At 36.7% G+C, this 11,840-nt stretch overlaps 1 protein-coding gene across 2 annotated transcripts in view; it reads right to left on the minus strand.

The window, feature by feature from the left end:
• MED23 (mediator complex subunit 23) overlaps positions 1 to 11,840 on the minus strand; it is a 37,288-nt gene that overhangs the window by 24,571 nt on the left and 877 nt on the right. The window contains exons 3-10 of one of the 2 annotated variants that reach the window (XM_009880164.1): positions 11,562 to 11,686; positions 11,267 to 11,378; positions 9,564 to 9,662; positions 8,908 to 9,009; positions 7,857 to 7,926; positions 6,109 to 6,221; positions 4,856 to 4,951; positions 4,259 to 4,276 (exon numbers count right to left, since the gene is read on the minus strand). In XM_009880164.1, the coding sequence (XP_009878466.1) occupies positions 4,259 to 4,276; positions 4,856 to 4,951; positions 6,109 to 6,221; positions 7,857 to 7,926; positions 8,908 to 9,009; positions 9,564 to 9,662; positions 11,267 to 11,378; positions 11,562 to 11,686 (735 nt within the window). The remainder of the gene's footprint in view (positions 1 to 4,258; positions 4,277 to 4,855; positions 4,952 to 6,108; positions 6,222 to 7,856; positions 7,927 to 8,907; positions 9,010 to 9,563; positions 9,663 to 11,266; positions 11,379 to 11,561; positions 11,687 to 11,840) is intronic. The other variant, XM_009880165.1, reaches the window with a different exon arrangement.

Raw genomic sequence — 11,840 nt, forward strand, 5'->3', positions numbered from 1 at the left:
AGAGCTGATTCCCCTCACAAATAAATAGGAATTCATGTTTTGGTATGGCTTAAACAAAATGAAACAAACAAAACCGCAGAAACCCCAATTGCTGTTTTGGATGATATATGGAAAAATATAGCATTCAAAACCACTATGGTTTTTCCTAAAGAGAACATTATTCAAATTTTTGTAATTTGGTTATATAATACATATTCTCCATTTTGCCCTGAAAATGATACTTAAAGACCTGACAAATACATCATCTCATGGAAAATGTTATTAAACCATAAATAAATACAGCGGGAGGGGGGGGAGTGCTGTCATGACAGCTTGATACTAAAATTTCTTGAGACCAGCCCTCTGATGGACTAGTGGTACTTTCTTCAGTGGACCAAAGCTTCAGTAGGGTTTGGGTTTTTTTTTTGGTTGGTTGGGGTGTGGGTTATTTGGTTGGTGGGGGGGTTTGTTTGTGGGTTTTTTTGTTGTTTGTTTGTTTGGGTTTTTTTTTAGGGGAGGGGAGCAGACAGCATTAAAAGTGTTCCCTAAAAGAAAAGTATTTTAAGAAGTCAGTAAGGCTAGCTGTAAGATATTACAGTTTTCAAATATTTTAAGCAAACAACATTTAGCTCGAAAATATTTAATAAAAATCTACACTTAAGAAATGGATTCAGAAGACCAAACTGCAGAACACAAGATCCCTGCCAGAGTAAATAGTGTCTCCAAAAGTCCAATTTGAAATGTGTAAGTTAAATGGCTGAAGTAGTTAATGTAAGACAGAACTATACCCCCTCTGCACTTCCATTTTCCAAAACTGCATGCTACCAAGACACAAAACCTTAAAGCTTTTTGTTTATATTACACCTGATTCTATTTTTACAAAGCTCAGTGGGCATTCTCAAGCTTTCCCCATTAAAAAAATGAGTAAGTTTCAATAAGAAGTTGCACTCAAGTGTTCTCAATGCACGCTCTTACAATCAGAAATATATAAAAAATCATCACACCACTTAAATTAAGTACTCTGCCATGTTAACACTAATAACATTGGATAGTAAGTTCCCAGCATCAACCTACAATATTTTTAAAATAAAAGGGAAAGTCAATTTTTGAATATTGCTTTATGTAATTCCTTTCACTTAATGATTCTGCTTACACAATGCGTGGACAGACATGAAATAAACGTCTCCCCCAAGCAAACTATCCTGGTTTGTAGGTAGGAGAGGATACAAGTATACAGTCACCTGAGCAGAGTATAGCATAGATAATTTCTTACTAAAAGTTGCAGATCACCACTGCTGGTTTAAAAGGTGACCAGCCAAATATACTATTTAAAGAGCAAAAGCATTAATACAATAGCTACTAGTTAAAAGTTTGTATAACATTACAGAAACAAGACAGCTGAAAATCGCCTCCTCTTTCAAATATTCCCCAACCTAGAAAAATCAAAGTTTAACAAAGCTTTTCATTGTTTAGAGGACTGCAATACAATCCTGACTGCAATTATGCAAGCAAAAATGGCATTTTATTCTTCATACAAGTCTGTACATACAGAGAAGGCAAAGATGTAAACCAAAACGTTCAGAGCTACTTCATGTCCTTAAGACATTATTATAGCTCCATTTTAAGAACCAACTGTAGGATCCCTAAACTGAATCTTAATTCAGCATCAGTGTATTAAGACACTTTGAACTCTTAATCATCTTCCAAAAAGCAGATTGTTACATACCTCAAGAAATTATTTAAAAGATAATTAAGTACCAGGAGTATCACCCCAGCTAACAGCAGAATATAAATTGACATAGAATCATAGAACCATTTAGGTTGGAAAAGACCCTCAAGATCATAGAGTCCAACCATAAAGCATGAAAACATACATGATAAAATACAATTTAAATCTCTACTTCCTCTAGACCAGTTCAAACAGGTATGCCAGAGAAGTTACTGTCCCACAAAGAACTACACAGTAGCAAAAATGAAAAGTGCCCAGACTCCAACAGCAAGAACATTCTGAAGTCTGTATTATTACAGCTGGACTTAAAGCCATATACTTGAAAAAGGTATTAGAAAACCTCATCCCACAACAAAATCCCATAGCAAAACTTAGAATCCTGAAATGAACATATGAATCTATGCATATCAAATTTTCCCTTCATTTTTCTCTCTGCAAGGTTAACAGGACAGCTGGATTTGTACCCCTTTTTTTTAAAACACGACCCAGAGGTGGCTTGAGTGAACAGTTTTCTCACATAGATCTGCTTAATTAAGACTGAACCAGAAAACTTCATTGTTTATCTTCAAGAATATTTGAGAACTAGGACAAATTTGGCTGAACCATACCTAGTTTGTGATGCCAAGAGATTCAAATGAAGGCTCCAATCCTGCAACTGGATCTGTGTAAATAGCTGACACGGCATACAAGCAGCTTCACATAAGTAATTAATGATCATAAGTAAATAATGATCATTGCTTTGAGGTGTTTCTGTATTTATTTTACAAGAAACTTGGCACTACTTGCCTTTCTAAGTGTCTTCTATTATACTGAAAATTAATTTCTGCAGGTTAGTTCAGCTCTAATAATAAAATACAAAATCATCAGCCATTTTCTGAAAGCATCAATACAGTTACACAACTTCTGAAAAGCATGCTACTTTTTGTCAGGTGGCTACATTAACAAATTCAACTATAACATGAAGTTAATTTCCTAAAAGTGAGTAAAATTGTAATGTTTTCCAATTTTAAACAGAGTACATTAATTTTTAAATGGAACATTATTTCCTGTTCTATACCCCTACACCACCCTACTCCATACTGATATTTTTAATTCACAAATTTTCAACAGCCCAAACATCTTTATGCTGGTGTAATTGTAGCAGCACAGCTATAGTTCATGTTCTGTCAGCATTTCCTTTATAAGCTACATTCTTCAAATTTGTTCCTTGGTCATAAAAATTCACGCTAGGTTGAAACTTTGTGTAGGAATTCCTATACTAGCAAACAAATTTTAAGAAGTATAGGTCAATATATTTTATTATTTCATTTACATTTTCCTTTATTGCTTTTAGAGGACAGTAAAGTAGGAGTTAAAAACCAGCATTTTTAATATCAATGTTTTTTGAACTGAAGGCACAGACCATCCATAGTTAGAAGAATAAAATGGGTTGAACATATTTTTTTTTGTCTAGATCTCATATTATTTACCAGCTACAAGATGCACAGGGGAATAGTTTATTAACTGAATGTAGACACAGAAATAGACACAGAATACAAATACTACTAATTTCAACACTAAACCTAGCAGCTTGTTTCCAAGGTTTAACATTTCAGCTGCTTTAAGTCTCAAATACAAAAAAATTGTCATATACAACACAGAGTACTGTTTGCCAAGATGTAGGAATCTGCGCATTCAAAAACATTGTCCCAATCCAGAAAGAGCATTGGTGTATTTCACTTACAATGGGAAATATACACAAGGTTTCAGGATCGTGTAGATTTTATAGTCAAGTTACAAATCTGAAAAAAGTTTCTTAAACGGAAACACTGACACAACCTTCACTATAGTATTGCAAACAGCAACGCTATTTTATAATGTTTTTTAAAGTAGGTGTGGAATTGATTATTGTAACAAGGGATCAACTGTAAATATAATACCCATAATTTCAAATTTCAAGCAGAAGTCCACTTGGTTGATTTGCTCAGGCGTTTATTTATTTATTTAAACAAGGAGTCAAATTTTAAGGAACTGCTTTTCACATGGTATTCTGTACTACCTTTCTTTCACCTAGTTTGGGGAACACTATAATTGCTTGTTGGGAAGTTTGTTACACAGGCTTCCTAATGATAAGAAAATTCTGCTAGTAAAGCTTTTTTTTTTTTTTCCTTTTTTTTTTTTTTTTGTTAAAGCAGTGATGTACTTACAGCTTTATAATTTTACAATCAAGTGCAGTGGGATGTTTTTCCACTGGTATAAGGAAAGAAATTTTCAACTAAGAATCTCTCCTCATCTGAAAATTCCAGCAGACAACGGAAAAGTTCTTATGACCGGTAAGGGAAACGGTAGCGGTCCATTCCAATGAAAATTATAGGACCAAAGGACTACTGACTGTCAGTTTTATGCTACGTCTCTCATATCTCTAGAGATTTATAGTAAGAATTTGCCCTTGACTAATGGTCCTGCCAATTTCAAGCCCTGACTGTACATGTATTCTCTAACTGGAATCAGTGGCTACAAAGCGGCCAGCGTATCGTTAGTCACAATACAACAGTAAGGTTGTGAACATACCTGAGCAATGTTCAAGGTCTAGAGCATTGGAGGATGGGCAGGACAAGACAGGACAGAACAAAAATAAAGGAAGAAAAAAAGAAAAGACAAAACAGTGACTATGAGGCCAGCCTCAAGGATCCCCAAGTCAGACTAAGCCCTCCCGTTCTAAGGTATAAAAACAAAAAAAGTAACAAAACAAAACCCAGCTTTTCACTATTCTAGTACTATAACATGCCAATATAACAGAGTACAACAATGCTTTAAAAACTAATGACATGAACAATAACCATTTTTATTGTTTGAGCTAGCAGTCTCCTACTGTCTGTCAAAGGTGTACTTGAGGCTGGCCTTATAGGAAAAAAAAGCAATGCAAAAAAAAAAAATCATATTTTAAATCTCTACTTTTCAATTTAACATTCGTAAAGCAATATACAAATGATAGGAACAACAGTGTCCAATTAACCTAATATGATCTCATAAAAAAATAAATTAAAAAAAAAATTCACTCTCTGGACCTAAACTGTTTTGCTTAGTTAGCTATAGCAAAGAAAAGAGAAAAAGAATAGTGCAGATTCTATGCAGAATTAAATCACATGTTACAGCATAGTACAGTACCTGCTTATTCAGACCTAGCATATTGCAGACCATATCCCTTGAATACGGTTGTTCCAGCACATATCTCAACAAAGCAGTCTGTGGCTCAAACAGATCCTTAAAAAAAAAAAAGCAATCACATACAAACATATATTGCCTCAAGATTGTTTAATACTGAGTTTAAATTTAACTGAGTTAAACAATGTAAGAATGAATGTTCAATTTATGCAGATATGTATTATCTGGCAAATCTTTTTGCTCTCTGATACCCAAAAGAAAGGAGGAATCAGTCACAGCTCTTAAGAAGTGACAGGTTTTATGGGGACCAAGTGGAAGAACAGTCTTCATCCAATAAAAGGATGGCACACTTTTTGAAACAGTCATGAAATACTGGAGGACCGCCAAGAACTCAAAGGAAGCCAGGTAAGACAAATGAGGAAGAACACGACCAAGATCCGTAAAAATCACGAGTAGCGTGAAGAAAACAGATATGGAACAACTGCTCACTGTATCTTCCAATAGCTGAACCACTTTAAAGAAAAACATTACCTGAAGCTAGGTTCAAAACAAACAGAATGAGCCGATTCCTTTTGCAACATGAAGTTGAAGTGTGGAAATCCCTGTCAAAGGGATGTTGGAGATGCTAAAAGCTTACACAGGCTGGAGACCGGACAAGTATTTGGAAGAGGAAGGTTTACCAAATATATAGAAACCAAACCTGTCTCAGGAAACACCCAAAACGGTAATGGCTGTGGAGTGTGAACACTATGTATGTGACAATGTGGATTTTTGTCCTGATCCTTTACAGTTCTTATATTCCTTCAGTACACCACTACTCCTCACCAAGAGTTTTAGGTTTAAATAAGCTAACATATGTAAGTTTGAATTGTAACATTTATTTCCTATAGAACAACAAAGAGCACAGAAGAGAAGAAGCTACCTTCCCATTTTCTTTCATCCCCCCACTGCTAAACTAATTTTCCAATCAATTCTCTGTTCTCACTTGGTCTCTCATGCACACACCCACAAAGCACATTAGACATCTCTTGTTTTTCAGCATCCTGGGCACCAGTTATACCACACACTACTTTAAAGGTCCCCTATATATAGCATGAAATCACTGAAATACATAACACAGTGAAAACACCTACATCTTCAATGTTAGCCTAGCTGGGACAATCAGATACTCGCAGTTGAAATTACTTCCCCCTCCCATTGGTATAAAAGCTTCATATTTATTGAATATAGTGTTTAAGAAGCTTAACAAGGCATACCTTATCATATGGTAAGAGACCTTTCAGAGGAAAACGAAGGGTTGTAGGATCCAGCTTCCATGAGTTACACATGGCACCTGAGTTATTTACCACAGGAAGAAGACTACAGCGACCTACATGCAATGAAACATAAATTCTAAAACAGTGAAACTGGCCTATTGTTTAATCATTCTGATGCAAAAACTGGCCTCAGCCGCTTTTATGCTCTTCTTAAATTACCAAAGTTTAAAACTTTTTACCACAGGATTGCTTCAGGCTGATTTTATTTTTCTAACTAATTTTCAACTAATAAAATATCTAGGGAGTAAAATCCCCACTTGTTCAGACTGGGTACCCCGAAAATAATAGTATTTGCAAATATTGATCTAAAAGTGCCCTTTTAAATCACCAGAAGACTGCTCCATTGCCATTGCTTGGCCCAGTGTCGTGGATTTAATTTTGGTACACTGACCCTTTCCACAAAGAAAATGGCATTACTAATCTAAGTATATAGTTTGGTCTTTCAGATTTCCTTCGTTTACCCTGTAAGATAAACTGTGAGCAGGATTCTGTTAAGTAAATGAGTCAAATACAAGCACTTGTACTTCAATTACAGTCCATGGAGATCTAGTCAATTCAGTCAGTGTAGGTCAATGTAATTCACATGACCACATATGAACAGTTTTTTGTAGGGTAAATGTAGACTTGCTAGTCAGTTTAGATTAGACACCTAGGATTTATTTCAGTTGGTTAAACATAAGCATATGAACCAAGCCCATAGCACACCTGTGTATCAGTATCTAAATTTAGGTGCCTCAACTTTGACCAAAATTTCACTGTCAGTTCAAATGCCATGACTTCTATTGTCCAGACTGGCCATATTACTATCAGCTAAAACAAACAGTAAATAAATATCCCTTTCTCTCCTTCGACTGTATCTATACAGGTCATTTACACATATAAGACTTGTAAAAATTTTTGTGTGATCCCTGCGAGTCACATGTATAAAAGCTATGCCACACTTTCAACAGAAGAATAACTACATGCTTGTGAAACACAAAATGCTTTGAGGCATTACAGATTAATTTACATTCTTAATCTCTGCACTGAAGAAGCTGAGTTGCAATGAACCTTGCTCAGATCTAAGTAGCTTAATAACAGCTGCATTACTTCTCAAAGCAAACAGAAGACATTTATATCTTTCTGAAGAAAAATGCAACAGGCATCACAATTAAAACAGCCACATTTTAATATTCAGATTTCTAGCAATAAACAAAGGTGAGTTTTTCTTTCACACAAGAGGACAGACGGTACTCATCTGAGCTAGGAAATGTTCACACAGAAGCCTGAAACAATAGGGATAAGGCTGTGCAGCTACAAAAGCTCCAATGGAAACTGAAGTCAGAAAACACTCCGTGACTAGCATACCAGTGGATCTGTATTAACTCAAAATCCTTGAGCACAGAAAACCTATCGTTTTCTTAATGTCTATTGTAGTTAGAAACTATATGGCCATGTAACAAGTAGTACATTTCCACTACCAGCTTGTAGCAAAAAATTATTTGACTCATCAGTAAGAATTTTCCCCTCCAAAGCAAAAACTGAAGAAAAGCAAGTCCGAGAACAAACTGACAAGAGCGTAGTTACTACACGGACCATGAGCTCTGAATCATTTTGCTTAGATGAATATATGCCCCAAAGGTTAAGAAACAAAATAGTTCAAAATAAATTAGTTTATTTTGAAGTCATTCATTAAATCATTCTCTTACCACAAATGGAATTTATTCTTGCTGTAGGTCTGAAGGTATCCACAAAATCCGATACTAAATTACCTAGTAACTGGGTGAGAAGAGGAAAAAAAATAAGTTAAGAGTTTAAGTTGCAGATACTGATAAGCAACATGTAAGACTTCGAAATAGTTTATACACGTTAATAAAATATACAGGAATCTACTAAAATAACTAGATTCCTACACATTTCAACAAGTCGGAAAAATCATCCAGAACTTAAAACCACAAAAGGAAAAATGTGACCTTATAAAGAAGGGGCAGGAAGCACTATTCTCAGTTTGCACTCAGATGGGAGTTTATATAATAACTGTTTCTTCTATGCATACTATATTATTTCAGTGCACACTATTTAGTAACAGATGATTTAAGACAAGCTTTAGAACTTCTGTTCATAACAAATCTCTCTTTGCCTCCGGATAACAATTCCACAAAGACAAAGGACCTAGATTAGTACACTCCAGATTAAATCTTGGCTCAAAAGAAGTCAGTAACAGTTTTCCTATTAATTCGAGGGAGTCGGGATTTTATCCTTTTCCCGACACGTAGTTATTTTAACAGAATACAAAACTAAAAACTGGATCAACATTACATTCTTTTTGGAAACAGTGATCATGTTCATTGCATCAGAGCCCGAAATATTTTTGCATAATGGAGTTTAAACAGAAAGAAAACAATGGTCAGCTACTTAAAGTGATTTTTCCTATCTTGAAGCCAAAGAGAAAGCACAAACTGGTAGGTAAGCGTGACCTGCATTTCCAAATGTATTCAACAAAACCAACGCAGTACTTCAAGAGTTTTGAACATCAGGCCATAGGTCAAAACTACATCATCAATTTCATGCAAGAACACAAATAGCTGCTGCTGCAATCACATCAAGCCTGTACCTTAATTTACATGCCTAAACACAGAGTTTACTGTTGAGTAGAAGATTTTAAATCTTCATTTAAACTTTGCTTTTAAAAAAATAAAAGTAATTTTGTTTTGTGTGGAACAGAACTCCAGATTACATGATTTGGTATCATATCATTACCCAATGGGGAAGTTTTCCTTCAGGATACAGTTTTCTGATTTCAGTAACTGCAAAGTAGGCAGGTAACAAGCATGCATTTCTTTCCAAAATGTAGGCTACCACCTATAAATAAAACATACATCAGTGTAAAAAGCTTTGGATAAGGTAAACAAAGGTGTAGTCCATCTACTAGTCTGAGGGAGCCCAATGAAAGTACTTTTTCTTAAGTTGTATTCTGATAATATTGCATTGGTTTAAAACCTGTTTTTAATTGCACAAGTGTAACTTAGACTGTTTAAGCCTAAGTAAAACTATGCCTCTATATATGCCTACAAAGTATTGAAAACAACCACTATTTTTATTCACTAGGAAAAAAAACAAACCCAGAAATTAATCTTAATATTACATTTCTTACATCTTATCTTAGGCAAGTCAAACATTGGGCCTGACCCTCCTGTTAGGGATTTTAGCACTCATCTACCATATCCCCAAAAGCCCTTTGTTTACTGTACAAAATGCATTTACAGAAAAGAACTAGAGCACAAAGAGTATGTCTTTACTGTCGAACTGTACCAACTCTCAAAGAGAGCCATCCCAGCTATCAGAAACTCATTAATGACAAAAGAATGAGGCATATCTTCCTCTATAGTGATAACATATAAAATTCAGATAGTTACCTCTCTTGCTGCTAAAAGCTGCTGTACAACAGCTGAGCTCACAGTGTTTGGAATTGTTAAGATTTTCTCTAAGATCACTTTCAACAGATCGCGCACACCCTAAAAGAAAGCACAGAAAATTAATGCTCCCAGATATTTTTTATTTCTGGCAGAAAGATTACACAATCATCGAATCATAGAATTACAGAATGATTTAGAGTTGGAAAGGACCTGGAAGATCATCGAGTTCCAACCCCCCTGCCATGGGCAGGGACACCTCCCACTAGACCAGGTTGCCCAAGGCCACGTCCAGCCTGGCCCTGAACACCTCCAGGGATGGGGCCTCAACAACCTCTCTGGGCAACCTGTTCCAGTGCCTCACCACCCTCAAAGTGAAAAATTTCTTCCTAATGTTTAATCTAAACCTGCCCTCTTCCAGTTTAAAGCCATTCCCCCTCGTCCTGTCACTACATGCCCTAGTAAAAAGTCCTTCCCCAGCTCTCCTGTAGGCCCCCTTTAGGTACTGGAAGGCCGCAAAGTACTCCAGGTGGGGTCTCACGAGAGTGGAGTAGAGGGGCAGAATCACCTCCCTTGACCTGCTGGCCACACTTCTTTTGATGCAGCCCAGGACACGGTTGGCCTTCTGGGCTGCGATTGCACATTGCTGGCTCATGTCGAGCTTCTGGTCAATCAGCACGCCCAGGTCCTTTTCCTCAGGGCTGCTCTCCAGCCATTCCCCACCGAGCCTGTATTTGTGCTTGGGATTGCCCTTACCCAGATGTAGGACCTTGCACTTGGCCTTGTTGAACTGCATGAGGTTGGCTTGGGCCCACCTCTCCAGCCTGTCCAGGTCCCTCTGGATGGCATCCCTCCCCTCCAGCGTGTCTACCTCACCATACAGCTTGGTGTCATCAGCAAACTTGCTGAGGGTGCACTCGACCCCACTGTCCATGTCCGCAACAAAGATGTTGAACAGTACAGGTCCCAGTACCGACCCCTGAGGAATGCCACTCGTCAATATGGTCAGACAATATTTTGACAGACAAATTAGCTGTTTGTTGCTAAGTGTCAGAATACAGACTGCTACCAAGAGTGCAAATGCTAGTGACATTAAACTCCTTACGAAACTTCTCAATCTTAGGATATCCCAGGTGAGAAAATAACTGTTGCAATTTTGATGCGCATCCAGAGACATCCAACCTACAATGGCTTGTGCAGACTGACCAAAGTACAACGTTGTATTTTACGCTTTTTGGGCTAACACGCTCACCAGTGCTGGTGAGGTGAGTCTCTGCAAGAGACGCATGGTTTCCTACTCCTTCTGTTAGAGTTGTATCCTGCCAAAGACTCAGATTTTGGGACCTTTTTCCTACATAGTAACAGAGGTCAGAGCAGATGCTACAACTTCAGCCTTAATGCTTGACTTTTCCATGTGTACCACCTCCGCAACTGCATTAGGGTTATTTAGTTTGTAACTGAAAGAGGGATGAAAGATAACTGTGTAATAGAGAAAAGAGTAGGAGGAGTTACATTGTCCCTACAGAATTATCTATTAAGGTAAAGCTCAACTATGAAAAAGCATTAAAAGTGGTCTCACTAAATTGTTCTTTTCTTTCACAATCAAAGCAGACTTTGAAATACTGCATGTTTCTAACATAAAATCCTAAAAATGAAGCCAGAAAATAACGTGTCGTATCACAAAGAAAGGAATGGGGGGAAGATACCTTGTAGTCTACACCTCCAATAATCTTCCGGACCAGTTTAAATGTTAATGCCCACAACTGTGTCCTTTCCCATTCAAGCATATCAGAGTTTATCAGAGATTCACAAACCATCCTAGCAGAGGGAGACAATGCAAGAATGAATGACAGACACTAAGCATGTGCTTAGTACATACAATTACTATATATATATATATATAAAAAGTTATATATAATTTTAAAATTGTCACTGGTAAATACCCTCTAATATTACAACTTCCATGTATTCTATTTATCGATTCATTCTGAGATAGCTTACCTGGGTGGTAAAAGTCCAGTTTCTACCGCCATTGCTAAACAGTCATAAAGAAAAGAAATTCTTTTCGGACTATGCTGGCTATGAATGAATCTTACAATCCACTGGACGCACTGTTCATGGGATTCCTGAAAAAGCAGTAGAGGGGAGAAAGAATGTATTTACAGGTAGTGAAACAAACTGTAAAATTCATATAGTGTCCTACCACAAAGAAATGAAACTAACAGAAGAACAAGATTATAAATGGTAGAAGTTGTCCAGTTGTCCAACATACAGTTTTCC

This window comes from Charadrius vociferus, unplaced genomic scaffold (assembly GCF_000708025.1).
Source record: "Charadrius vociferus isolate BGI_N301 unplaced genomic scaffold, ASM70802v2 scaffold82, whole genome shotgun sequence".
Classification (NCBI taxonomy): domain Eukaryota; kingdom Metazoa; phylum Chordata; class Aves; order Charadriiformes; family Charadriidae; genus Charadrius; species Charadrius vociferus.